The 25008-nt window shown below is 33.0% G+C and overlaps 1 protein-coding gene across 1 annotated transcript; it reads left to right on the top strand.

The window, feature by feature from the left end:
• The first annotated feature begins 6714 nt into the window (after positions 1-6714).
• On the top strand, positions 6715-23110 carry LOC115884657 (protein spinster-like). Its single transcript, XM_030903315.1, has 10 exons — positions 6715-6763; positions 13709-13902; positions 14029-14180; positions 15615-15818; positions 15975-16100; positions 16331-16492; positions 16800-16878; positions 17090-17318; positions 20612-20689; positions 21314-23110. Exons 1-9 carry the CDS (start codon positions 6715-6717, stop codon positions 20683-20685), a joined length of 1269 nt encoding a protein of 422 aa, XP_030759175.1. The 3' UTR covers positions 20686-20689; positions 21314-23110.
• Positions 23111-25008: the final 1898 nt, after the last annotated feature.

The raw sequence follows: 25008 nt of genomic DNA, 5'->3' as shown, positions 1-25008 counted from the left end.
ATACACTAATTATGCTTTTACTTTTTCAAAACACACTCTTGTTTTTTATAATCAGAGAGTTATTAATATTAGAAAATTTAGTTACATGAATATAATAGGAGTAAATATTATGTTTCAAGTTTCAAATAATTAGAATATGATATGAGTCATAATAGCTTAAATATGATTGCTAATAAAATACCTAGTTTATACATTTAGATATATCTCTTTAAATATAAATTATTGCCCCATGCGATTAATGGGAAATACAATATGGTCGTGAAAAAAAACGGCGTCAGCGATGGCTATGATATAAAGATCGCTGTCAATTTATGTGTAAAATTTTTATGGAGATGTCACCGACCGTTATTTTCAAACCATTCTGGACATAGTTTTTTCGACCATACGGTATTTCTAGGTATGGAATTATGTCTCTAATATGTAGTTAGGTAATTTTTTCCATTTGCCTATTGTTAATTATAACGTCGTCAAACTATAAAATTTGCTATATTTTTTTACTTAAATTTTTTAGTAATATCAGAACGTTTTTGATAGTTTAATTAGTAATAAAGCTACTAATATGTTCAGTTATTTTTTTTTTCTATAAGCTTTTTGATAAAATAAGTATACTAAGACGTTAAATTGCCTGAGAAATTACGATCGATGCCATTTACCATCCACTTTTACACAATAAAATGCCATCGATAGTAATTTCAAAAGCGAAAAACTTGCCGCCGTTTTTCCAATGAAATGGGCGGTGGGGAGAAAATTACAGATTCCTGTATTATATTAACGTCATTATTAATTGCATGTACACAAAGCATGTACACTGTTAGAAATCGATCTAATTTCTAATATTATCGAGCTTTTAAAATTCGAGAAAGTAATCGGAGATTGTGTTTAAAGTGTTGTGAAATGTTCGTTGGTGCATATTTTTGTGTCGGTATCGGTATAGGCAAATCGCGATGGAGTATACAAATCCGAAGAAGATGGATATGCTAAGAGCATAGGTACTTTCTGGCAGGGGAAAGTGCTGTAGAAGCTCGGAGACTTATTCCGAAGAGTATCGGAATAGATAAATCCCTAATGCTCGAACCTTTTAAGTATGGTTCAGCATTTGAAGGATTCGGGAAAAGCAACAAAGAATTGCTACAAAACGCGTTAAAAATTCCATGCTCAGGAGAAGGAGAGCATGTATTGAAAATGGAGGTCGTCATTTTGAACAGGTATTATAATAGCATGCGGTAAAAGCAGAAGGGTATACCGGGTGAATTACATCATCGTGAAACATAGGAAATATCATGCAAATTTTGAACCGTCGAGATATTGGATCCCCTTGTGCAAATTTGTAATGTATCTTTAAAAACCATTTACGATTTAGCTCAAAATTAATAGAGGCCAATATTTCCCACAGTTGAAAATTTGCATAGTGTTGTTAAGAATTGTAGTGAAGTGATGTTATTAAGTGTAGTGTTATGTGCAGTTTTAAGAGTGGTAAAATGGAAAAAAAGAAAGCTCTGCAGTTGTATCTCTTTGCTATAGGGATATCTTTTTTATTGTTTAGTAAGTTTTTCTTTTTAGTTTATTTTTGTGTAATGTGAAAAGTAGGGCTACTGGCGTTCACCCACTTAAAAAAAGTAACGCACCTCTGCGGAACCTCTTGGATGGTGTGGGATTTTGCAAGTACTTTTAATCTTTCTAGTCGATGTGGCAACAGCGGGCGGCGAACAAGCTGAGATCTGCGAGATCTCTCCCCCGCGCCGGGGGATCCGCTAGATTCCCCGGCGGCTCTCAAATATAGCAATTTTTTAAACTTTCAAAGTTAAATAACTCGGTTATTTTTCAATCTATTTTAAAATGGTAAAGAAAATATGTTTCATTTGGCCAGATCTACCCCTTAAAATATCTGCACTCATTTCTGGGACACCCTGTATAGTTTCGCTGTAAGTATGATAAATTACATGTTTTTTTTTTTTTTTTATATATAATTATTTTCAAATTTCGAATACAGTGGTGGGCAAAAGTATGGAAACTTTTAATTTGTCATTTATGTTGAGAAATTAAAATATGAAATAAAACGACTTATATAATCGTGACCTACAAATAATTTCAAAACCTAATACACATTTAAATAAAAATTACACCTATCAAAGTATATAAAAAATTATGAATATTTTCTTGGTCAAAAAGTAAAACAAGAAGAATGTTGTTAAATTCAAGATAATATAAAAGTTACTAATATTTAGTGGAATATCCTTTGAATTAATTACTTCTCTACATCTTCGTGGCATCGAATCGATCAATCTCGTACAATCTTTACTAGAAATGGCCTCCCATTCAGTTTTTAGCACTTCCCATAATTCATTTTTATTTGAAATAGAATGGCTTCGAATTTTGCTATCCAAATGGTCCCATAAATTTTCTATGGCGTTAAGATCCGGAGACTGTGTGAGCGCCAATCCATTAGTGGAACATTATGTTCATTTAACCAATTTTGAACAAACCGAGATTTGTGCTTGGGATCATTGTCTTGCTGGAACAACCGTCTGAGTGGCATTTCTTCATCAGCATGAGGCAGCATATTATTCTCCAATATGTCTTTGTACAAAAAACGGTCCATTATCCCATCAATTTTAACAAGAGGACCAACACCTGAGCGAGAAAAACACCTCCATATCATTATACTCCCACCCTCATGTTTTACTGTGGGCATCTGGGACTGTGGCTGTACCGTGTACCTTTTGGTCTTCGGACATAACGTCTCCGGTCACTACCAAACAGTTGAAACTTGTTTTCGTCGCTAAGCAGTACATTCCATTTCTGATAAGACCAGGTGAGATGATCTTAAGCAAATTTAAAGCGGTATCCTATTTTTTCTTTGATATTAGTGGTTTCTTCACTGCAACTCTTCCAAAAAGTTTCATGTCATCCAACCTTCTTCTCACCGTGCGTGCAGACACCGATATTCCCCTTCACCCATTTCTCGAGAAATGTCTGTGGATGTTTTCTTGGATCTCCCATTGATATTCTCTTCATTACTTTCTTTGTCCTGTTGCACAACTTTCTTGGTCTTCCTGACTTAAAAGCTGTTGAAACGTTCCCTGTTTTATTAAATTTATTTTTTTTTTTTTTTTTTTTTTAAAGTGTTTAAATTTTTACTTATTTGAATTTGTTTATAACCGCTCTTGTATAATTCAACTATTTTATTTTTAAATCCGTAGAGAAATATTTAGACTTGGGCAAGATGTTTATATTTATCTGAAGCAAATCTTACCGTTTATCAGCTTAAACTAAATAATTTTAATGTATTTATTTATGGTTTCCATACTTTTGGCCACAAGAAATCTATTGTTCCCCTACAAAAACTGCTAAACAGATTTTTTTTCGCTGTGTAATTTTTGGAATGCTTTTATTTAGCTGATAAGCTGTTCATTTATATTCCTGAGAGTTTAAGCATAGCAATATTTTCTGTGATATTTTAAAAAGTAAAAAGTTTCCATACTTTTGGCCACCACTGTATGTATATTGATAAACATAAGTAGTTTTCTAATCTTTCGATTAAAAAGTATGATATATGATTTTGTTTCAAAATATTGCATAATACCATATTTGGTATTTGGTTGTAAATAAAAACATTGTCTTCCTCTTCGAAACATATCACTACTACTACTGTCATTGCTCGCTGACGTTAAGCAAGGCGTTTTCTTTCATGAGCCTTTCTGTGACTGAAAAACCCGATACGTGATGTTATCTCTCGGAAAATCTAATCTAATATCTATCGCGGAAAATATTCTTGTACCTTTTGAGTTGTCCAGTCAGTTTTCTCTTACCGTCTACAAGTTCACCGTAAAGAAGAGATTTTGGTAAGCGGTTTTCTTGCATCCTGCATACGTGACTAGCCCATATTAAGCGGGTTTTAGTAATCATGACACCAACGCTCTCGCAGCTGGCTTTTTCAAGGACCGATACATTTGAGACATGGTGAAACCATTTAATTCTTAAGATATGTTCATGTGCTGGCATATTATTGCTCGGTACACTGCAATTTTCGTTTTTGTGCTCAAGTCATGATTGTATTCTGGATGCTGGGCCACAGCGGCATCCAGGCAACGAAAAAGCCGATGAGCAAGCTAGGCAGGGATCATCGGCATCCTATCTTGGTCCAGAGCCAGTACTGGGAATACCCAAACGTATGGTCCGTAGTGTACTAAAACTCTGGATCAGGGAAAAGCACAATGTCCATTGGAGAAACAGACAGGGGCACAGGCACAACAAGGCTTTTATCCAAGGACCTAGCTCTAAAACCGCAAAAGAACTGCTAATGCTTAGCAGGAATAAAGTGCGGATTACAGCAGCAGGCCTCTTGACAGGACACATGACTGTCAAGTGTCACCTGAACAATCTCAACCTGTATCAAGGATGTCTTTGCTGCAGACTCTGCGATAAAGATCCTGAAACAGCGGAGCACATAATATGTCATTGCGAGGCTCTGGATCGCAAGTGATACTTTTTATTTGGGAAAACTAGGCTAGAACTGGAGGAACTATGCTCCCATCCTATCAAGGACCTGCATAAGCTAGTGCAGGGCACAGGGATAGGAGAATGGGTGCAGATATAGAAGGGGGACAAACACAATAGGCCTCTCAGGTCGCAGTGTTTCCGGCAGAGGACGGCCCCTTGTTATGGAAAAAAAGTCATGATTGTAGAAAAACCTGTCTTTTAATTTCCAGGATGCTCTTGAGGCGCTGCTAATCCTGTGCTGAATTTCAGAGTCGATATTGGCCTTTTCCGAAATCAATCTGCCGATGCCGAGGTAATTGAATTCAGCTACATATTCCAATAGTTCTCCGATTTTTATAGCATTCCTTAACTCTTATATGCTATTTAAATTCAAAGAAAATACTCGCTTGGAACAACACCAGTTGTAATAAATTAAATTGTTTGAAATCCGCGCACTCTAAAATTACTGCCTTGTAAAGAGCCGCAATCGCTCGGTTCAACACAGGAACACGCATATGTAATAAGGCCTTTAATGGAGCCGTAACGTTGTTTGGTTTAAGTGAAAATTAAATTTGTACGTACAGAGCTTTTAGATGGCAAAACGAAGAGATAAAATGACGAAATTATACACACAAGTGGTGAGATAAACGCGTTTTAGCGTTAATAAAATTTGCCAGCGCATGTAAGTCTGTTTTACTTGCTTATTATCGGTCATTTCTACTTATTTTACACACCCGAGTGTTTACTGTCGTGGTGCGATCAAAATGTTTTATGATCAAGTGGGCTTTGATATTGTCTATCTGTAGCCTTATTGAACTTATTACATTTTTATTAAGCTTATTACAATGTAGGACTTAAAGTAAGGCCTATTGGGTTGGTTTCTTTTTTATGTATGATCCCACTCTCCTATGTCTGTGCACTCTCCACTGACTGGACCAGAACCGTTCTGTTTTCCAAGTGGGAACCAACTGAAAACGGAGAACTGAAGAATCTGGAAGACTCCATCCGTAATCTGGGGTGTTCTCCAACGGTCTAAGACACTCGAAAAAGTTACTCAGAACTTACGACCGAGAAAAGTCAAAGGTTTTCCTTGATTTAAGTAAAAACAATCTTCGGATTGTCACGGGGTTTCTAACAGGACACTGTCTCCTCAACGAACACCTCAGTAGGCTGAAGCTGAGAAACAATGGCGAATGCAGATTCTGTGGGGAAAATAGGGAAACACCAGAACACCTTATCACTGAGTGCGCCTAGACGACGACCATTCGTGCCCAGAATTTTGGTACAGCTGATGTCAAGGACGGAGAGCTGGCCTCTGTGGAGCTGTCTCACATACTGACTTTTGTTAAAGCCCTGAGACGGTATGACTACATTCTAAATGCCTGTGCACTGCTCTAGCTTGTGCACGTCTTTGATAGGATGAGAGCATAGTTCCTCCAGTTCTAACCTTGCTTTTCCAAATTGAAAGTGTCGCTTGGGAGTTGTTTCGGGATTTTTATCGCGGAGTCTGCAGAAAATACTTCGTTGATTCTTCAGGGCTTGTTCAGGTAGTACTTGACACTGTACTTGAGCTGTAAGCTGGAATCCGCACTTTATTTCTGTTGAGCATTATCACAGTTTCTTTGTGTGGTTTTAACTTTAATACTATTTTTTTTAATTGTATACGAATTGAAAAAATTACTGTGAACTTATAAACACAAATATACAAAATGTGTGTAACGTAAAAAGTGGCAACATTGCAAGGCTTCGATACACCGTCAAGAAATTTCATGAGAATGAACCTGCGGTCCTAAAAAGTTTTTTTATTTCCCATAAATGTCAAGAAAAATGTTTTAACAATTTTTTTTTTCCAAAAAAACCTCTCTGGCCATATTCTTGGATCGAGGCACCTATTTGAAGGACCCTCTGTATAATATAATAACGCTTGAGGGAAGAATTAATTCTGTGAAAAAACTATTCAAGTCGACTTATGTGCCATATTCTAATTTAATAAAGTTCTTGTTCTTATAGTCTTATCTGTGTTTCTTTATCCGAATTTATATCATAAAAACTCCACACTTCAAACCTTTAGTGAGGTTTAATAAAAAAGAACGAAATAATATGAACAAAAGAGCTTAAAACAAAAGGAACGAAAATGCTAAGAGCTTTTATAAACCGCACACTATAAGAATCCTCTCGTTAACACACACATATGCGTTTACTTATGAATGGGTGTTATAATGGTGTAAACACTCAATGGGACAGATGTTTGACGAGTATAGTGCCCTTTTTATAGCGAGGGATAGTAAGTAATATACAGGGTATCCCTCATTACGTGGGTCAAATTTTATGATGTTTAGATTCAGGTGTTGTAGATCTTGATAGAAAATTTTCAAAAAAAAATTCGTTTGGTCTGTACTCATAAAATCGATGACTTTGATTCGTCCTACTGGAAAATTGGAAAACTTATTTTGTCTGGAAAAGTTGCCATATAAGGCCTTTTGTGTTTATCATGAGCAAAACACAAAGTTACAAAAGTATAATATCATACATACTGCCATTACTCGCTGACGAGTATTTGACACGCATCGGAAGATGGTCTCGGAAGACGTTTTCTTTCATGAGCTTTTCTGTGACTGAAAAGCTCGATACGTGAAGTTATCTGCCTACCGCACTCCGGACATTCAAAAATCTCTTTACTTTTTGGTTGTCGTGGTTAACTGAGTTTACAATTATTCTTCTCCATTGAGTTCTATTGTGAACTGCTTCTTCCCACTCATTCTGCATGTTACTCCCCTTTAAGTTTTCGTGAAAAATGTCCTTGTACCTTTTGAGTTGTCCACCCGGCCTTCTCTTACCGTCTACAAGAACAAATCGTTCTGTGGCCATCTTCACAGACAGCCAAGCGGCGCTAAAGGCACTCAGCTCCGCGGAGGTCAATTCTAGACTAGTGTGGGACTGTGTGCGTGCTCTGAATACTTTGGGCGAACGTAGCACTGTTACGTTGGCCTGGGTCCGATACGTTTGAGACATGATGGAACCACCGGATTCTTGAGTTGTCTAACGTGTCTCTGTTGCAAATTGTTTAATGCGTTCATGTGTCGTCAAAATGTTGAAAATGTTATGTTTTTCTTGACATTTTCCGGAAAATTTTGAAAAACTTTTGAGTGCCACTGTTCACCCTCCGAAAATTCGTTTACCCTGCATAGAGAGAATCTCGGAAAGAATGCAATGTTGCCACTTCCTACCATACCCACATTCGAAATGTTTATAAATTCACAGAAATTTTAATGGGCTACAACATAGTGGTAATCATAATCATAATTTTTGTCTTAAGCATAAGCACAGTCACAATCACAATTTTAATATGCGTTTATACAACATAGTCGCATTCATAACTTGGAATGTAAATACAGCTGATAAAGTAACCTAATTTTCTTATTTTTCTATTTCATAATCGTTTTAAAAGTGTATTTTTGTTTAAATTTTATTACTCAGGTTTTTTAAACACGAAAATTATCATAATTATTAAACATAAAAATGAAAAAAAAATGCCCCCTAACCGATTTTTGTCTTAATCACTAAAATTTACGAACTTCAAGGTTATTAAATTATGCTTATGATTACGACTGCGATGTATAAACGGTCGTATCTAAAATAATGGTTTTAACTTTTATGATTATGACTAAAATTGTGATTATGATTACGATTATGTTGTATAAACCCGCCATAAGTTTCAATAGACGAAAACTAAATTTATTCATATTAGTGGACATTGCTAATACTAATTTTAGGAAAATGCGCAATGTTTTAAGTACTTTTACAGTTGAGTAGGCTGAAAAAATAAATTATAAGAGCTTCTTTTTTCGCCATATTAGGAATTTTTTATTCAAGCATTTCAATCAACAATTATAATCTTTAAATATTAAGTTAGAGCTTACCCTTTTGATGAAAATTGATCAGTATTTTTATCCAACCATATACCATTACACATACACCCCAAATATCTAATAATCTGAACATCACAAATCTATCACTTGCAAAATATTATTTAAAATGTTTCACATTAAACACTATACTCACAAATACAACAAAAAAATGTTAAAAACTACCACTTGCTTTTAATAACTACTTCTAAACCTCTACTGAACTCTCCCACAAAAGAAAAATTAATGATTTTTACACCAAAAGTGCTGTAAAACTTTACGCGATACACGCACGATACACGAATACACGTACAACATACGTTGATTTTGGTTTGTTTACATTCTTTAAATGATTTTGGGAACCCCTCGAGAAATTGTAAATACCGTTAAGAGCAGTAGGGCCCCCTACCGCTCCCGTCTAATACGACTCTTGCCTTGCGCGCCACAGTGCCGATTGTCCGTTCACAAAAAATAGCTTAATCCGTTATTCTATAGATGTCGCTGGTTGATCGATTTGAGTTAAATTTTTGGTTTGGTTAATAAATAAGGTTTGTGATCAGCACGTTCGACTATCAGAAATCGTTCTAATAGTATCGAGCTTTTAAAACTCCAGAAAGTTATCGGCGATTGTCTTTAAAATATTCGTTAGTGCATATTTTTGTGTCGGTAATCGGTATCGGTAAATCGCGATGGCCTATACAAATCCGAAAAAGGTGGATATGCTTCTAAACTCTACCTAAAGTGTGAATTTTGCATACTTCCCCCTGGCAGGTGAAGGGGCTGCGGAAGATAAGAGGCTTTATTCCGAAGAGTATTCGAATAAACAGATCACGAATGCTCGAACCTTTGTGAGTATATTGAAAGTAAAAGAATTTCGGACTTCCATTGTCTTTATTTATTTTGATTAACCCAACATTTCGGTCAGAATGATCGCTTACCGTTATCAAGTGTAAACTCTGTGAGCTGTGAGTATGGTTCAGTATTTGAGGGATTTTGGAAGTTTGGATCCTCAGGTGGCATCAAAGTTCTAGTGTTGTTAAGAATTGTAGTGAAGTTAATAGTAATGTTAAGGGCAGTTTTAGGACTGGTAAAATGAAAAAAAAGCTTTGCAATTATATCGATCTTCTATTGGGATATTTTTTAATGTTTGGTGAGTTTTTTTTCTTTTAATTTAATTTGGGAAATGTGGGAAGCATGGCTACTGGCGATCATCCACTTAATGTTATGGAATTTTGCAAGTAGTTTTTAAGACTTTCTAGTCGCGGCAACAGCGGGCGGCGAATAAGGTGAGATCCGGGAAATTGCCGATTTCCCCCGGCGGCTCTCAAAATGTGGTAATTTATTTTTAAAACTTTCAAAGTGAAATAACTCGGTTATTTTCAATTTATTTTAAAAATGGCGAAGAAAAATTATGTTTCTTTTGACCAGATCTACCATCCCTTAAAATATTTGCACTCATTTCTGGGACACCCTGTATATTGTAGTACTCTACCCACAAAGGAGAAACATTTATATAAAATTGTCTATATTTAAATGTTTAAATCGTTTTAATAATATTTACATATTAATTATACGTTCCTGTCGCTAATAACTGGTTATTTAGTATTTATTATAAACACTTCTTTTTAATATACATGTATGTAACTTATTTATAACACTTCACGTTATCTCTAGTGTCATTAAAATTTATGAAGCTTCGATTTGATTCACATATTTTACTGATACCCTCTCCGCTGTAAATTTACAAACAAAACAAGCATTATTATTCAATTTAGCATTATCGTAAATATGTGTCTCTGTGTGTGATACCAGAAACAAGAACGTTAAGTGAAAGTATAATATACTGTCTTATGTAAATATAAATAAACACTTCCTTGTATTGTTCTTTTCCAGACCGTTATGAGAATGAAATATATTTACGATTTTCTCGTTTTTCAAAAGTCCTCGCTAGTATTTCTAAGATTGAGACAGTTATTGCCGCGACCTTATTTTATTGTTGTAATAAAAGTCTATAACCTCGACCTTATATATCTATTGTGTCCCCCTTAGTCTCAGAGCTTCGACAAAATCCAGTATCTGAGACGGTTTTACAGAGTTTTATTTTCATTCAGTTTTCTACTTTCTCTATTTACTTTTAGCGGTTCATTTCATCCAATTTCTTTCGAGCCGAACCTCAATATCCAGAGCAACAGTTGAAGGGAAGATGTCCCCTCTAAAAACCCGCCCCCAAATGGGGGTTAAATAGGTCTCGGAGCCTCGTGTCATCCCCATATGCACGGCGGCGGCGAAAATGTTATTTCGCAGGGGCTGGTAATTACAAACGGGGGATGAAACAGCCACCGTTTTACTTGTTAATTTTCGTTTGTGTTTGTTTTTGACGGTGGTATATAAACTGGGGCTTGTCATGGAAACACTTGGAAAAATAAGCTTGTGCTGTAAATTATACAGGGTGGCGCCTCCCATATGCCGCGGAGGCTCCGAGGAGAACGACAGTTTGTATTGAAATGAAATTTTGTCAGCGTATGTAGGTTTATTCAAAGCACTTTTTAAAAATTTAGAGAGTTCTGTAGAGTGTCCCTAATCCACCAATAATTATCTAAACAAAGCTCAATAAAAGAAAATAGGTAAAACTATCAAAACCAAAATATTATGCTAATGATCTTCAAAGTTGACTTGTTGGTGTAAATATAGTTTTAAAATCAACTATACAGGATTGTTCACCACATACGACACGGAGTATTGTAGCCAAACGATTAGATTTTTACAAATTGTAAGTTTTGGGTTCGTTGAAGGACTATTAGAGCTACAATTTAAAAATAATTTTACAAGATACAGAGTGTCCCAAATAAGTAAAAAATGTTATAGTTGTATTTTTTTAAAATGGGTCACCCTGTATATTATTCTATTTTTAGATTCTGTGATTGAAATAAAGGTAAATTTGATTAAAATTTATCACACTTAAACCTTACCGTTTTTGAAATATTTCCAATTTTATTTTTTTTTTTTTTTTTTTTTTTTTTTATTTTTATTAATAAAACATTATTTATTGATCAGATGTGCCAGGCTGTCAGGCCTGCTCGCCTACAGTGTTCAAAATTTTAAGAGACAACTTTTTATTTAGTTGAGACTTGGTTTTGCGTGATGTACAATTTAATTGTTCATCAAATTGTATTATACCCTATCTTTATATATCTCTTCAACTTTCGTAGAAAAATGCATTTCTTAAAATTTAGACCTCATTTATCACTATACCTAGGAATATTGACATTTTAGATTATTTTAAAGATGTAAAGAGCCATTTTCAAAGAGTACAGATCCTAATATTGTCGATATATAGTTTGCTTATTTTATTAAAAATAAAAACTTTTTTTTCTTTAAATATTTTGTTAGAGAGGACCAGTTAATATGATCCCAGTATTCAAACTACGTTAATTGACTGTTTACGTTGATTAATAATAATTGCTCCAAGTACTAAAAACTGAGTTTTGAATTAGACAGTGTGTTAAAAAGTAACACCTTATAAATTTTATCTCATTTTTGACGAATGCTTATTTATTACAACAGAGATGTTCATTTTCATGACATTATTATATTGATTTCCTGAGTCAAATCCACATTTATTTAGAATAATTTATTAATTAAATCAATTAATTAAGTATGTAATTAACTGATTTTTGGGCGGAAATAATAGATGATTAATTGGTATAAGATTTAATAGTTTATAGTTTTAAAATAGTTTTCTTTTGTAAACAAATCGGTTTACAACATTATTATTTTTACCACCTGTACATTTTGTACATATGTTGCTTTAAAAATCTAAAATGTCAATATTCCATGGGTATAGTGAGGATAAATGAGGTCTTAAATTATAAGAAAATGCATTTTCTACGAAAAGTTGAAGAGATATATAAAGATGGTATAATGCCTGATAGACAATTAAATTGTACATCTAATTCACGTAAAATATACAGGGTCTCTCCATTTAAATTAAACAAGTTTTTGCCGTATATAGCTAGTAATTGTTTAATAAAAAAAAAAAAAAAAAAAAAAAAAAAAAAAATACAATTTTATTATTACAACACAATATCTGACCAATAAAAAATAATCTTCAGTAAATATTTGGGTATTAAAACTTTGATACCCTTCTGAGAAATAAAGCCTTAATTTTTTTTACTGCAATTTCACAAAATTGGAAATATTTCAAAACGGTAAGGTTTAAGTGTGATAAACCTTAATCAAATGGATTTTATTTCAATCGTAGAATCTGAAAATAGACACATAGGGTGTTCCATTTAGAAAATACAACTATAATATTTTTTACTTACTTGGGACACTCTGTATCTTGTAAAATTATTTTTAAATTGTAGCTCTAATAGTCCTTCAACGAACCCAAAACTTACAATTTGTGAAAATCTAATCGTTTAGCTACAATACTCCGTGTCGTATGTGGTGAACAACCCTGTATTTTGGAAAATTTTGAAGTATGATAATATGATATGAAAATATCGTATGTTACATTATAAAACAATGCTACAGATATTATCTGTTATTAAACAATTCAGCACTTATTTAACCAAATTCTTGAAACTAATCGTGATTAGTTTATCTAAACTTATTATTTATTGTGATTCCCTACCACAAATTGTATTGAGTTTTTTAAAATACAGATTTAAAAGTTCATTTGCACTTGAACGTTGTATTGTAATTTATTTTGGCACAGAACCCACAAAACACTGATAAAACATGTTTGAAACACAATGTCTAATTAACTATTTATTCAACACAGCTACATGGAAAAAATGTTGATAACCTCGACATAGATGGGTGTTGAAAATTGAAGAAAATACTTGAAGATTTAATAATATAATTAGCCATAATAAATAACAATTATTAATAATAGGCATATTGAAAGGACTATTAGTTAAACCATGGTATAAAAAAATAAATACTTTTTTCAAACTCTTTATACGACATTTAAGTATTTTCGTTATGTTAAAAAGATCATGTCATTTTTAATAATTTTATTTAGTAAATAAGGTGTTATATATAAGCAAATGTAGGCACCTATACATAAAGGATTTTCTTTAATATAATGGGCTCTTCACTTGATTAAGTGTTCCTTCTTCGTCTTGGAGCTCAATTTGTTAAATTACGCTTCACACCGCTTTTAATTAAGTAGTCCAAAATTGCAGCCACTCAAATGAAATAAATTCATCTCGTTTAAATTGGATTAAGTAACAGTTTTTACTAACACGTAGTAATTATATAATTATTTATATATTTTTTTTTTTTTTTTTTTTTTTTCATGATTTTTTTTTTGCGAGTGTTAGCAGATATACAAAAAGATCTGAACATTAACAATGATCAAGGTGGGCTTCTACAGACTGCCTTCATCGTATTCTATATGGCCTTTGGTCCACTGTTTGGATTTTTGGGTGACAGATACAGCAGGAAATACCTGATGGCGTTCGGTGTGTTTTTGTGGAGTCTAACCACCCTGGCTGGTTCTTTTATGACTGTAAGTTAATTGGTTATAATGTTTTATTGAATTATTTTATAATAAGTAATAATCGCATTTAGTAAATGTCATAATAAGAGATATGTTTATTTTTGACATATTGACAATATTTATGTTATATTGCAGAACTATTGGTGGTTCCTACTCTTTCGGGCGATGGTTGGCATAGGAGAGGCCAGCTATTCTACCATAGCTCCTACTATACTCAGCGATCTCTTCGTTGGAGATATGCGTTCAAAAATGTTGGCATTATTCTATTTTGCCATCCCTGTAGGAAGGTAACTACATTTTTATACATGTTTACTAGTAGTTACAAATAAGCTAGAAGCGTGCGTGACGTGAGCTATCAATTGCGGAAGATGGCCGAGTTTCAAACCTTATTTAAAATTAATTTTAAATATATTTTTTTTATTTTTCTTTTCATAATCATTGTCTTCCAATTTTCAACTGTATTCTAAGAGTTGCCTATTTTTAACTTATTTTCGCAATTGTACCTTCAAAGAAAATAGTATTATGATTATTAATAATAACTAAAAAGTAAACACAGAATATTTACTTGGTCTACACGAGTATTATAAATTATAACATTGTTGTCTTTTTATAGTTCTTGAAGAATTTAGTATGTTGGTGCAGAGTACCGGTTTTCTTGGGTACGTTTATTGTTTGTTTAAATATGTTAATCTGATCTCTGTAGGTACTTTCCGCCATTTAGGTCACATTTAGGGATGTCCGTACTTAAAATTTATCGATATTATTTACACAAAATATCGATATATGTATTTTGTGAAATATCTGTAATAATGATGTTTTTACAATAGTCTGCTGAGAAGAGACTGCGGAGCTCAGAAATAAGTCAAGATAGAAAGGCATTTTCGTATAAATAGCGCGACAACGACATTTCAATCATTGTTGACGCCTTGTTTTGTAACAAATATTTTAAAGCGCCTCTAGGTTTACTTATTTTTCTGTATATCGTACAGCAATTTCGTAGCGAGTCTATTACGGAAACAACAATTTGAACCAAATCTTTAGTTGTGAATTTTCGTTAGAAGCTGTTTTAGTCTATCAGGGCAATTATATTTAAAAATTATTAGTTCTGATATATCGATATTTTAAAAATATCGATATTATTGCACATCCCTAATAGGCTTTTTCCTTTTCTTCTTACATGGAAAGTAGTCTCAATGGGAATGTAAAAGACGAGACTGGGGTAATTTAAAAAGTATCGATAGTTTGGTATATTGATATTTTGTAATATCGATACTATTACACATCCCTAGTAGGATATTCTTTTGATCCTACGCGGAAAGTAGTCTCAATGGAACCGCTGAAAATGTGAAAGACGAGACTAAGTCGCTCTTAAGTGGTATTATATTTCAAAAACCTCATGGCTTCGCTTTTAAACATACACTCTTAGCACGGCGTGGTTCAAGCGAGATCATGTGTCGTTTACTTGCTCATTGATTTCTTTGCAGTTCCATCTTTTACGTATTTACGGTACAGGGTGTCACTTAAATAAGTGCAAGCATTTTAATCGGGTGATTTACAAAAGTGGCTCACCTCTATAACTTTGTTAATTTCCCAGATAAAAATACGAGATTTGTTTGAAATTGTATTGATTTGTATAGAATAACATACATACGTCCATTTTTGATATTGGCGCTTAAAAAATAATATTTTAAATTTTTTAACAAAATTATTTTTATTTGCAGTGGTTTGGGCTACATAGTGGGAGCAGAAACTGCCAAACTTTTCGGCAAATGGCACTGGGCCCTAAGGGTGACCCCTGGCCTAGGGGCTATCGCCGTTGTAGTCATCGTTTTCTTCCTCAAAGAACCGGAAAGAGGAGCTAGTGAAGGGAGTGGTCACATGGAGGCCACTTCTTGGAGAAGATACTGTTATATTGTCAAAAGTAAGTCAGATATCTTTAGAATTCGCTCAGACATTTTCTTTAAGACAGGCGCGACATAGTTAAGTAACACAGAACGTTACAAAAGTATTTAAATGATTTCACTCATATTTGGTCAGGCTGTATGGTATATCTGAAGATATATTTTTTCCGTCATTTTTAGTAAGAGTTTTATGCTGTCCACTGCTGGATTCACGTGCGTGGCCTTCGTAGCCGGTGCTTTGTCATGGTGGGGTCCAAAATACATTGAAATGGGCTCAGCACTTCAAGGAAATTATCAAACGGATACGTGAGTAAATTTTTGAGAATACAAATCCACTCTAGTGTTTGGTTTGGATTATTTATATCATAAAATTGTAAGAAGATAGATTATTTATGGCTCGGAAAAAATTTAAATGTGTTTCTTTTTTCAAGATTTACCATGATTCGGTATCGTAGCTATGATATCCGGTTTGGTAGGGGTACCGTTGGGTTCTTGGCTGGCTCAAACCTTTGAAAATTAGCAGATTTATGATGAAGAAGAGGAGGAATGCTATTGTCCTGTCCTTTCGTGTTCATAGCCATCTTCATGGCTAGATACTCCACCGGAGCATGTTTCGCGCTGGTCTTCTTTGGAGAACTGTTCCTGAATCTCACCTGGGCCATAGTGGCCGACATCCTATTGGTAAGTATTTGTACAAGGTGTTTCTTTAGTAAGTAGGTAGTAGTTCGCCACTAGAAACTGATTAAACCGTATACTAGATAAAATATCACTACGTTGAGTCCCACGTTGGGCGCCAAATTGTAATACGCTTGTTATAATTATTTTTATGCACAATCATACAATAATGGGAGTTTTTATCCAGTTATAGCAGTTGTTTTAAAGTGATATTTTATCCCTAGTGGGATAAAATAACTTATTCCAGTAGTGGACATCGAAATTAATTTATCTAAATAAAATATTTGTATAAGAATCTTTTTTAATTTCAGTTCGCACAAAATTTATAAGGAGATCGACAGCTGAAGGCTTCCAGTTGCTCATGTCCCATGCATTGGGTGATGCAGGTAGCCCTTACTTAGTAGGAGTGGTAAGTACCTAGTACACCACGACATTTATTTAAAATTATAAAAAAAAAAAAAAAAAAAAAAAAAAAAAAAATGATTAAAACTATTTTTCTACCCTCATTGTCAAGTATTTAAACAGTTATTGTTGGCTTTTGAAAAATGACAAGTTTCAGCATTCATTCTAAGCCAACTTTGACGCCGTTTTTTCTCGATCATATTTTTTACCTTTTCTAGCTATCAGAAGCCTTCGCTATCATGCTCACCAAACATGACAGTTCGAGTTCGACGAATAGCACGTTAACAACAACTATATCTCCATCGCCCACGGATGAAGTTAGTTTTAAGTCGTTACAGTACGCTTTGTTCATCACGTGTTTCGTGGAGATTCTTGGAGGGTTCTTCTTCCTCCTCAACGCCTTCTATTTGGTGGAGGACAGAGAAAAGGCTGAACAAGCGATTCATGGTGAGTGACACGTAAAATTTTGTACGATTTTTTGTACAAAAAAATTCTTGGAGACAGTTGTTTTGTTATTTTCACTTAGTTTTGATATCAGAGAATATATCGGGTGTTTCTCAAAAGTGACCCATATACTAACATACAAAAAAAAACAAAATTTTATTTGAAAAAATAAAAATTATAGGCTCGGTGCATTTCAGTTGATTTCAACAAATTTCGACCGCAGCTCTTCAACGGCAAAAATCTGGAATTATCAGTATGTATTTTACGCCGCCGTCATGTTGATCGCATTAAAATCATATTGAAATCGTGGTTTTGTCATAATATTTAAGTATTTTAGTTTTTTGCTAGTGCAGTTATTGAGACTATAAATTACTCAGGTGCGAGGTTTGTGTGATGTGACGCTGTTTCGGGTAGTAAAAAATAAGTGAAAAAGAATTCGAACTAGGCGTCTTGTTGTGTTGTGACAATTTCAAATGTTGATAAAATGCCAAAAAAATGTTAACGCGTAAAGGAGAGCGTAATTAAGGCGTTGTTCGGTGCAATAACATTCAATAACTCAACTTTCCCGGATATTCAACTCTCCCGAAACAACATTTTATAGCTTCATAGTTTCTCACACCGATATGATCAAAAGCAAAATTAATTCAAGCAGTTCGACGAAACAAGTGAGTAAACAAAGTGCTCGTTACATAATCAAAAAATTAAATAGACATAAATATACTATGAGAGGATAAAATTTAATTTGCAATATTAATGGTATACATTTTTTAATCAACTAGTGATTAAATGTTTTATGAACATCTCCTAAAATTATAATTATGTACCTTTAAAAAATTACGTTATAGTCGAAATAGCCCCAATTATGCGCCACTGGCAAAACCGGTAATTAAAACTATGCTCGCTGCCTTAATTGAACTCATCTAAAAAGTTTTTTTTAACTGGAATAATAAATTATAATACAAGTTAGACCTAAAGATATCAAAATATTTACTTTTTTATTTTTATTTTTAAAATTTTCACAACTTATACTTCCTTACACTTTTAGAATAATTAATATACTAGTTGTTTTCGTTATTCTGTGATAGTGGCAGCACCGTCGGAGAATGCACCAAGCCTACAAGGGTGAGCCACTTTTGGAAAACACTCGGTATATTTCTGGTTTTCATATAGATTGTCAAGTAACCTCCCTACTAACATACTTTCTATTACAGATTGAATATAAATATAAATTTTAGATTCTAAAGATATAGAAGAGTGGGTTCCTTTATTGAAATACGATCCAGAAATTTAGTTAGGAACTAAAGAAAACATGAAACATAATCATAAAAAATTTGTATTATATTTTAATAAAATAATTTATCTAATGTTTTTTCGAATTCTTACTGTGTTAAAGAGAAAATGTCGTAAATGCCAACTTCAATTTTGACAACAACTTAGCAATTTTTGAACCTAGTAAACTTCATTTTTTACAGCCTAGTATAATACACTTAATTTACACACAACCGGTATTCTATACACAGAACAAAAGCCTTTTACTCAGCGCATGTGATTATACAGACCGGACCACCGTAGTAGTAACATAGGCAGAACCGGACGAATTAGCGTATAGCCGTCCGCCGGATAAAAGCAGGCGAAAAAATGCGATAAAATAAAAATAGGTAGATATGTGATAAGAATGTTTCAGAATTTGTATTTATTCGTGTTTTAATAGCTTTTTTCGTTTTCCTGTTATTACCGATTCTGAACCGTCCTAGAATTGTGATGCGTATGCGCAGAAGGAAATATAAGACATTATTTCATTTGCGCACATGCGCTGAGGAGATTCTAGGACGATTCAAAATCGACAATAAGAGGAAAAAATGCATATATATTACTTTTACAAATATACTCAGGGGTTCCCTATTTAACCCCGTGTGCAATTTCTGTGCCATAAGAAAAAGACAACATAACCCAGCTCCATATTAAAACTGCATAAGTCTATTTCACCCGGATATGGATTGAACTGCGATTGCGCCAAACTCCGATTGATTGTTGTTTTAGTTCTGTTTGTATTACTTTTTATTTGTGCGCGTAAAAGAGTGATTTTGTTTAGTTTATTGTTTCCAACTATTTTATGATATTTTTCCAACTCCATGATAATGTGTTATAAATAATAAAAATATAAATAAAATTGAAGGTTAGGGGAAATGTCAGTCAACTACTTCCCTTTCAAAACATCGACCAATGAAAACTTCTTCAGGTGAGGCATGCTCAGTTAAATGAATATCCGGGTGAAATAGACTTATGCAGAATTCCATATTGTTCTTTCACTGTTTGGGCTTCACTTTTTGAAGATTAGGCTGAGTATATTTGTAAAAAGTAATACGTATATGAGGAAAACGAACAGACCTAATAGCTAAAACGAATACATAGATTCTCGCGACAGTTCTCAGAAATTTTATTTTTTAAGTAAAATAATGGATGTTTACGAAGTTCGTGAGCAAATTCAAATTGTAAAATGGTATTTCCAAAATAGATCTTATCGGGATATACAAACATTTGTGGTATCGCGGATCAAAATCCCACCTTTTCAAGTAATCAAATTGCTGAGGTGGTTGCCCTGCCCACAATGCCCGTATTGTTCAAGAATATTTGAACAATACTTTTCCCAGGATGTGGAACTATTTTGTGGCCCGCTAGATCACCAGATCTTTCTCCCAATGATTTCTTTTTGTGGGGTTATGTAAAATCCAAAGTGTATGGTCATAATAGGGCTAATAATCTGGATGAGCTTCAAGTAAAAATACGAGAGGCTTTTCAAACTCTTAGCCCTAATATGTTAGCCAATGTCAGACGGGGACTTTACGACCCCCTAGGCTTCTGTCTACCACAAGAAGGTGGTCTTTTTGAACACTTGTTATAACTTTTTTTGTTTAGAGTAATATTTTAGTTTTTTTGGGGTTTAGAGAATTTATTTATTTTTAGTTTTGGCTTGTAAACACACTCAAATAATAAATATTTAAGTATTTTTATTTTAAATGTTACCTTAAGTGATGGTAACACTTAAAATGAAAATAAATGTAAATACTTTCGGCACTTCTCGCGTCGTATCTTCCTGGTCTGTCACGACCAACTACTTACTGCCTGACCAGCCGACTGAAGCCGGCAGTGTGAACCTCGGTACGAACGCAAATCGGGTAAGCGTAAATTCGTCCGGCAACTTGCTATGTTACTAGTAGCCTGGTCTTCTCTGTATACCTGTTGTGTATCGTAGAAAAGTGAGGGTTATAACGTCATCGATTTTTCTTATTCTGTAGCTGGAACTGTCCAGGCACGTCAAACCAATTCTACCGACCCATTGGCCGTGGATAAGAGCACTGAAAATTTGTAAACACGTATGTTTTTCGTGAGAAAACAGTTTTTTGGGTTGGTAACAAAATACAATATATACAATATCTAAATTTCATGTAGGAAGTTTACTAGACATTAAATTAGATGAAACTGTATATATTTTATTTTGTATTCTTACAGTGGCGGCTAGCAAATTATTTTTCTAAGAGGGCTTAATTTTTCCTAACTAAAAAAATACTGAACAGATTTTATTTTTATTTAAAAGTGATTTTGTGTCTCTTAGTATGTAATAGCCGCTACTGTATTCTAATAGGGCACATTCTAAAACAGGCGTTGGTCATATTAACCACATCTAGAATAATTCACCACAATTTAAAATATACCTTTGGTGTCCCTGAATAACATACATAATATATATTTTGGTAAACATATTCTTTTTTTTCTCTCATATAACCATCACCTTAAAGAATTCTTTACCAAAATAACTATGCTATTTTCGGACACATCCGGTATATTTATGGTGCAGGTATATGGTACTACTTTTATTTGTCCACGTCTTTAATGGGTACGGTTTTGTATGTATGTCTGTAACACTCTTATTTACTTTTTTCTATCTTCTCTTCTTCGTTTCTTTATAACTTTTCTCTATTTTTTTGTTCTTCTTTTCGGGAATCCCCTACTCATAAACGAGGACCAACAGTCTTCGTAACGATGCGTCACATTCTCTTAAGACTCGACGAGAATATACGTCAACTTTTTTAGACTAAACGTGTGGGTAAAAATGTGTTGTGTAATTTATTTATGAAAGTGTTTCGTGTGAGTCCAGTAAGTCCAGAGAGCTTAGTGTAGTGCATACTTTATTTATTTGACTGTTTTAGAAATAACTTTTAGTGTTATAACAGAAAATTACAACAAATACACCAAAACACTTTATTTTAGGCAGTTTCAACTATAGGCACTCGGTTGGTATTGTTACCGAGTGTAACAGTAAATTACAGTAAGTAGGACAGTAGAGAGCTGGAATGAATATAAAACAGATATCTCTGTTTATATTCTATTTATCTTTATTTATTTTTATGTTCTCGCAAATGTCTTAACTGCCTGTAATTTTGTACATGGTAATTTTTTGTCTAAAACAGTGGAGAAAATTGCTTTCAAAATATAAAACAAAGTGTTCTACTGTATTGTGATAGATTTTTGTAATTTTCTGTTTGGCTGTTAGAAAACTTGGAGAGTTTTTACAATGAATTTTGAGAATTTTATACCGAGTGTGGAGTTTGAGACAAGTAGTCTGATATTTAATATAAATCAATTATTTTGTACAGAGAGGTCAACAAGTTCTAACCTACAAATAGTAAGCTTTATTTTTTATCAGTTAATCAAAATATTTCTTTTTAACAGGTGATTTTTACTAATTTCTTGCCCTGGTAATCATTCGAATCATGTGCTATCATCACTGCCATTTCATATAAAATTATTAAATTGTTAATAACGAAAATTTTTGTTAGGGTTGTCAATCAAGATACTTTTATATCTCAATTTTATTATAAAGGAAGCTTTTTTGAGGTTTAAAAAAAACATGTAAGATGTGTATTATTAAAATTTTGCTGAGATTTTATATAGATGTCCCATATTTTTTCCTATATATAAATAAATATTATATAGCTTTGTTACTAGAGCTTTGTACCTACGGGTAAATTAGAGATAACTGTACTTATCAGTGTTTATACCTAATCACAATATAGCACATTTTATAAGAGACTTATAATAGATTTTTTACTGGTGGTAACTTACCCACTGTTATGAATTAGAGATATAAAAGAGCAGAACTGGCAATAAAACGTGCAAGAAAGATAGCTATAATCTTTTATAGTTCCACACCAATCATCAATTTTAGGGTGTGTCTGGGATCAGTTCATTTTGTCCAGAAAATTTCAAGTACGTTCCGAAATTAGAAATTTGAGTGCGTTCCGACTTTATTAACTTCAAATAGGTATATCTGGTATTATAACCACAAAAGTGAAATGACAGTTACTAGAAACAATGTAAAGTTGAATTTTTTTACACGTGTTCTTGCCAATCTGTTTCTTATAATATCTCTATTATACAAACTACCACTGTATTGCAAGGTACTAAAACCCAGTACTTTGTAAAAATACCACAATTGAAAAAAAAATTACGTCAAGGATCCCTGGGAAAACGAAGCCATCCCATTCCAAGCCTACTTGACGCCGTTTTTTTTCGATCGTATGGTATTAAAATAGGCTTTACGGTATTATATTAATTATAATTATTGTAGAATACATCGTATGCCGAGAAGACTGAATATTTTACTTTATAATATTGAAAAGGAAACAGCCCGTATTAATTTAGCTTGTGAGAATCTATTTATGTTATTTTTAAGACAATTTTTTTGAAAAAAATTGTATTTTACAAGAATATATTGAAATTAAAATTTAATTTAAGAAAAACTGGTTTTTATTTACCAACACCTCTTCCTATAAGACGGATTTTAGATCGTTTCTAGTTTACTCTTAATTTTTAACCAAAAAAAAAATTATAAAAGAAATAAAAATATTTCCTGAAAAGACAGATTTTTTACCTGTATTTTATATATCAAAACGTAAAAACGTAGACGCTAAATACCCAACCCTGGCTGCTTTTGTAATTAAGGATGGGACAATATCTAAAAAATATCGTCACCTATCAATGTATTGAAAGTATCGGCATAGGTATCGATTATTGATAACTATCCGTACATAACAATATTTATACAACTATTTTTGTACTAAATTACTAAATACGATTAGGATGGGCGTTTCGGTATATCGATAATTATCGATATACTATCGATAATTTTATAATTATCGATAGCTAAAATCTATGATCGTCCATCCCTACTTTGTATTTTTTGTCCTGAAATTACATCATCAATTTCTTAACTGACACAGTCTGCTTTGACACTGACGTCATTTACATTTGACCACACTGTATATATTCAAAACAAAATACAGATTGATCAAAAAATCTTTTTATTACAAAATGGAATGTGTAAATTTCACAAAACTGTTTTTTATATAAAAAATACTTTACAAAAATGTAAAAACTTTGTAATAATACTTCAATATGGCACTTATACGTGACAGATATAACAAATATGGACAAACTATGACACAATGCGACCCAATTGTAGAGAAACATTTCTCGTAAGTCACTTTGTAAGGTCGCATTATAAACAACTTTACTTATCAGTAACTAGGTAAAATAAAACTTATATTCTTTAAAGCAGTATGATCACAAAAAAAAACATTTAAACTTAAAAAATTTATTTTTTAATTGCTGACTATTTTGCAAAATTTGTCTAGCATTGTTATTTATAGGATATGAAACTTGTGGCAGAATAATGACTGAATGAGAAAAAAACGGTGTCACGGTAACCTTTGAAATGACGGCCAACATGATAATTTCTATCATAAATTCTCAGAAATTAACATTTACTAATCAATTTTCAAAAAAGAACTTTATGTCATTTAAATATTAATTTCTGGTAAGATTTTGTGTCAATTTTATTATCAGTTTGTCACTTCAAAGGTTACTGTGATGCCGTTTTTTTTTGGTAAGGAAACTTGAGTTCAAAATTGCATTTCAAGCCAAACTTAAATATTTTTTTTGTGCGACCATAAAATATTTTTAACGTGGTATACTTAAGAAATAGAATACATAGTAGAGAGAAATATAATATAAGCTAAAAAGGAACAACAATATTAAAAAAAACAGCCGTTTTAAAGCTAACATTTTCAACAGCACACTGTACTGTTAAAACTGTTGGTTGCACATCTTAGGGTAGAATTAGAGTTACCTGAGGAGCTGGAGCTAGAATATTCGTTAAATTTAAACTTCTTCTCCGGAGGCTCAGTCGCTAAAAAGTTTAAAGGGTTCTCGTAACCCTCGTTCTTCAAAAGCCTGATCGCCCTGTGTTGAACTCCGTGATCCTAAAAGTAGTATACTGTTTTATTAGGTGTACAATTTTAGTCCAAATAGAACATGTTTTTTTTTCAAACGTCACAAACAATTTTTTATAAAAGTGATTATCTCATAGATAAAAAGAATTTGTCACTTAATGTCAGTTTAATAATATATTTTAGTACTTTTGTACATAGGCGTAAAACTAATATTTTTGTAACGTTTGAAAATAAAAACATTTAAAATTTTGATATAGAAGTTTTGCTGATTTTTAACGTACATTTTTGATCCATGGGTGTGCTAAAATATCCTTATTAGAGATTCTTTTCTTTGGTAGCAAAACTAACATCTTCTTAACTAAGTCTTGTACTTCAGCTGACGCATCTGACCATTTTTCAGC

The sequence above is a fragment of the Sitophilus oryzae genome, unplaced genomic scaffold (genome assembly GCF_002938485.1).
Source record: "Sitophilus oryzae breed Bouriz unplaced genomic scaffold, Soryzae_2.0 scaffold_30_pilon_pilon, whole genome shotgun sequence".
Lineage (NCBI taxonomy): Eukaryota > Metazoa > Arthropoda > Insecta > Coleoptera > Curculionidae > Sitophilus > Sitophilus oryzae.
Note: the sequence above shows the minus strand (reverse complement) of the source record. Positions and strands in the feature narration are given on the sequence as shown.

Bases quoted from the DNA above. Each gene is read 5' to 3' on its own strand.
- LOC115884657 (XM_030903315.1), top strand. From the start codon at position 6,715: ATGGGACAGATGTTTGACGAGTATAGTGCCCTTTTTATAGCGAGGGAT. The intron at 13,903-14,028 runs GTAAGTTAATTG...GTTATATTGCAG, and splicing joins TGGCTGGTTCTTTTATGACT to AACTATTGGTGGTTCCTACT. The intron at 16,493-16,799 runs GTGTTTCTTTAG...AAAATTTATAAG, and splicing joins TTGGTAAGTATTTGTACAAG to GAGATCGACAGCTGAAGGCT.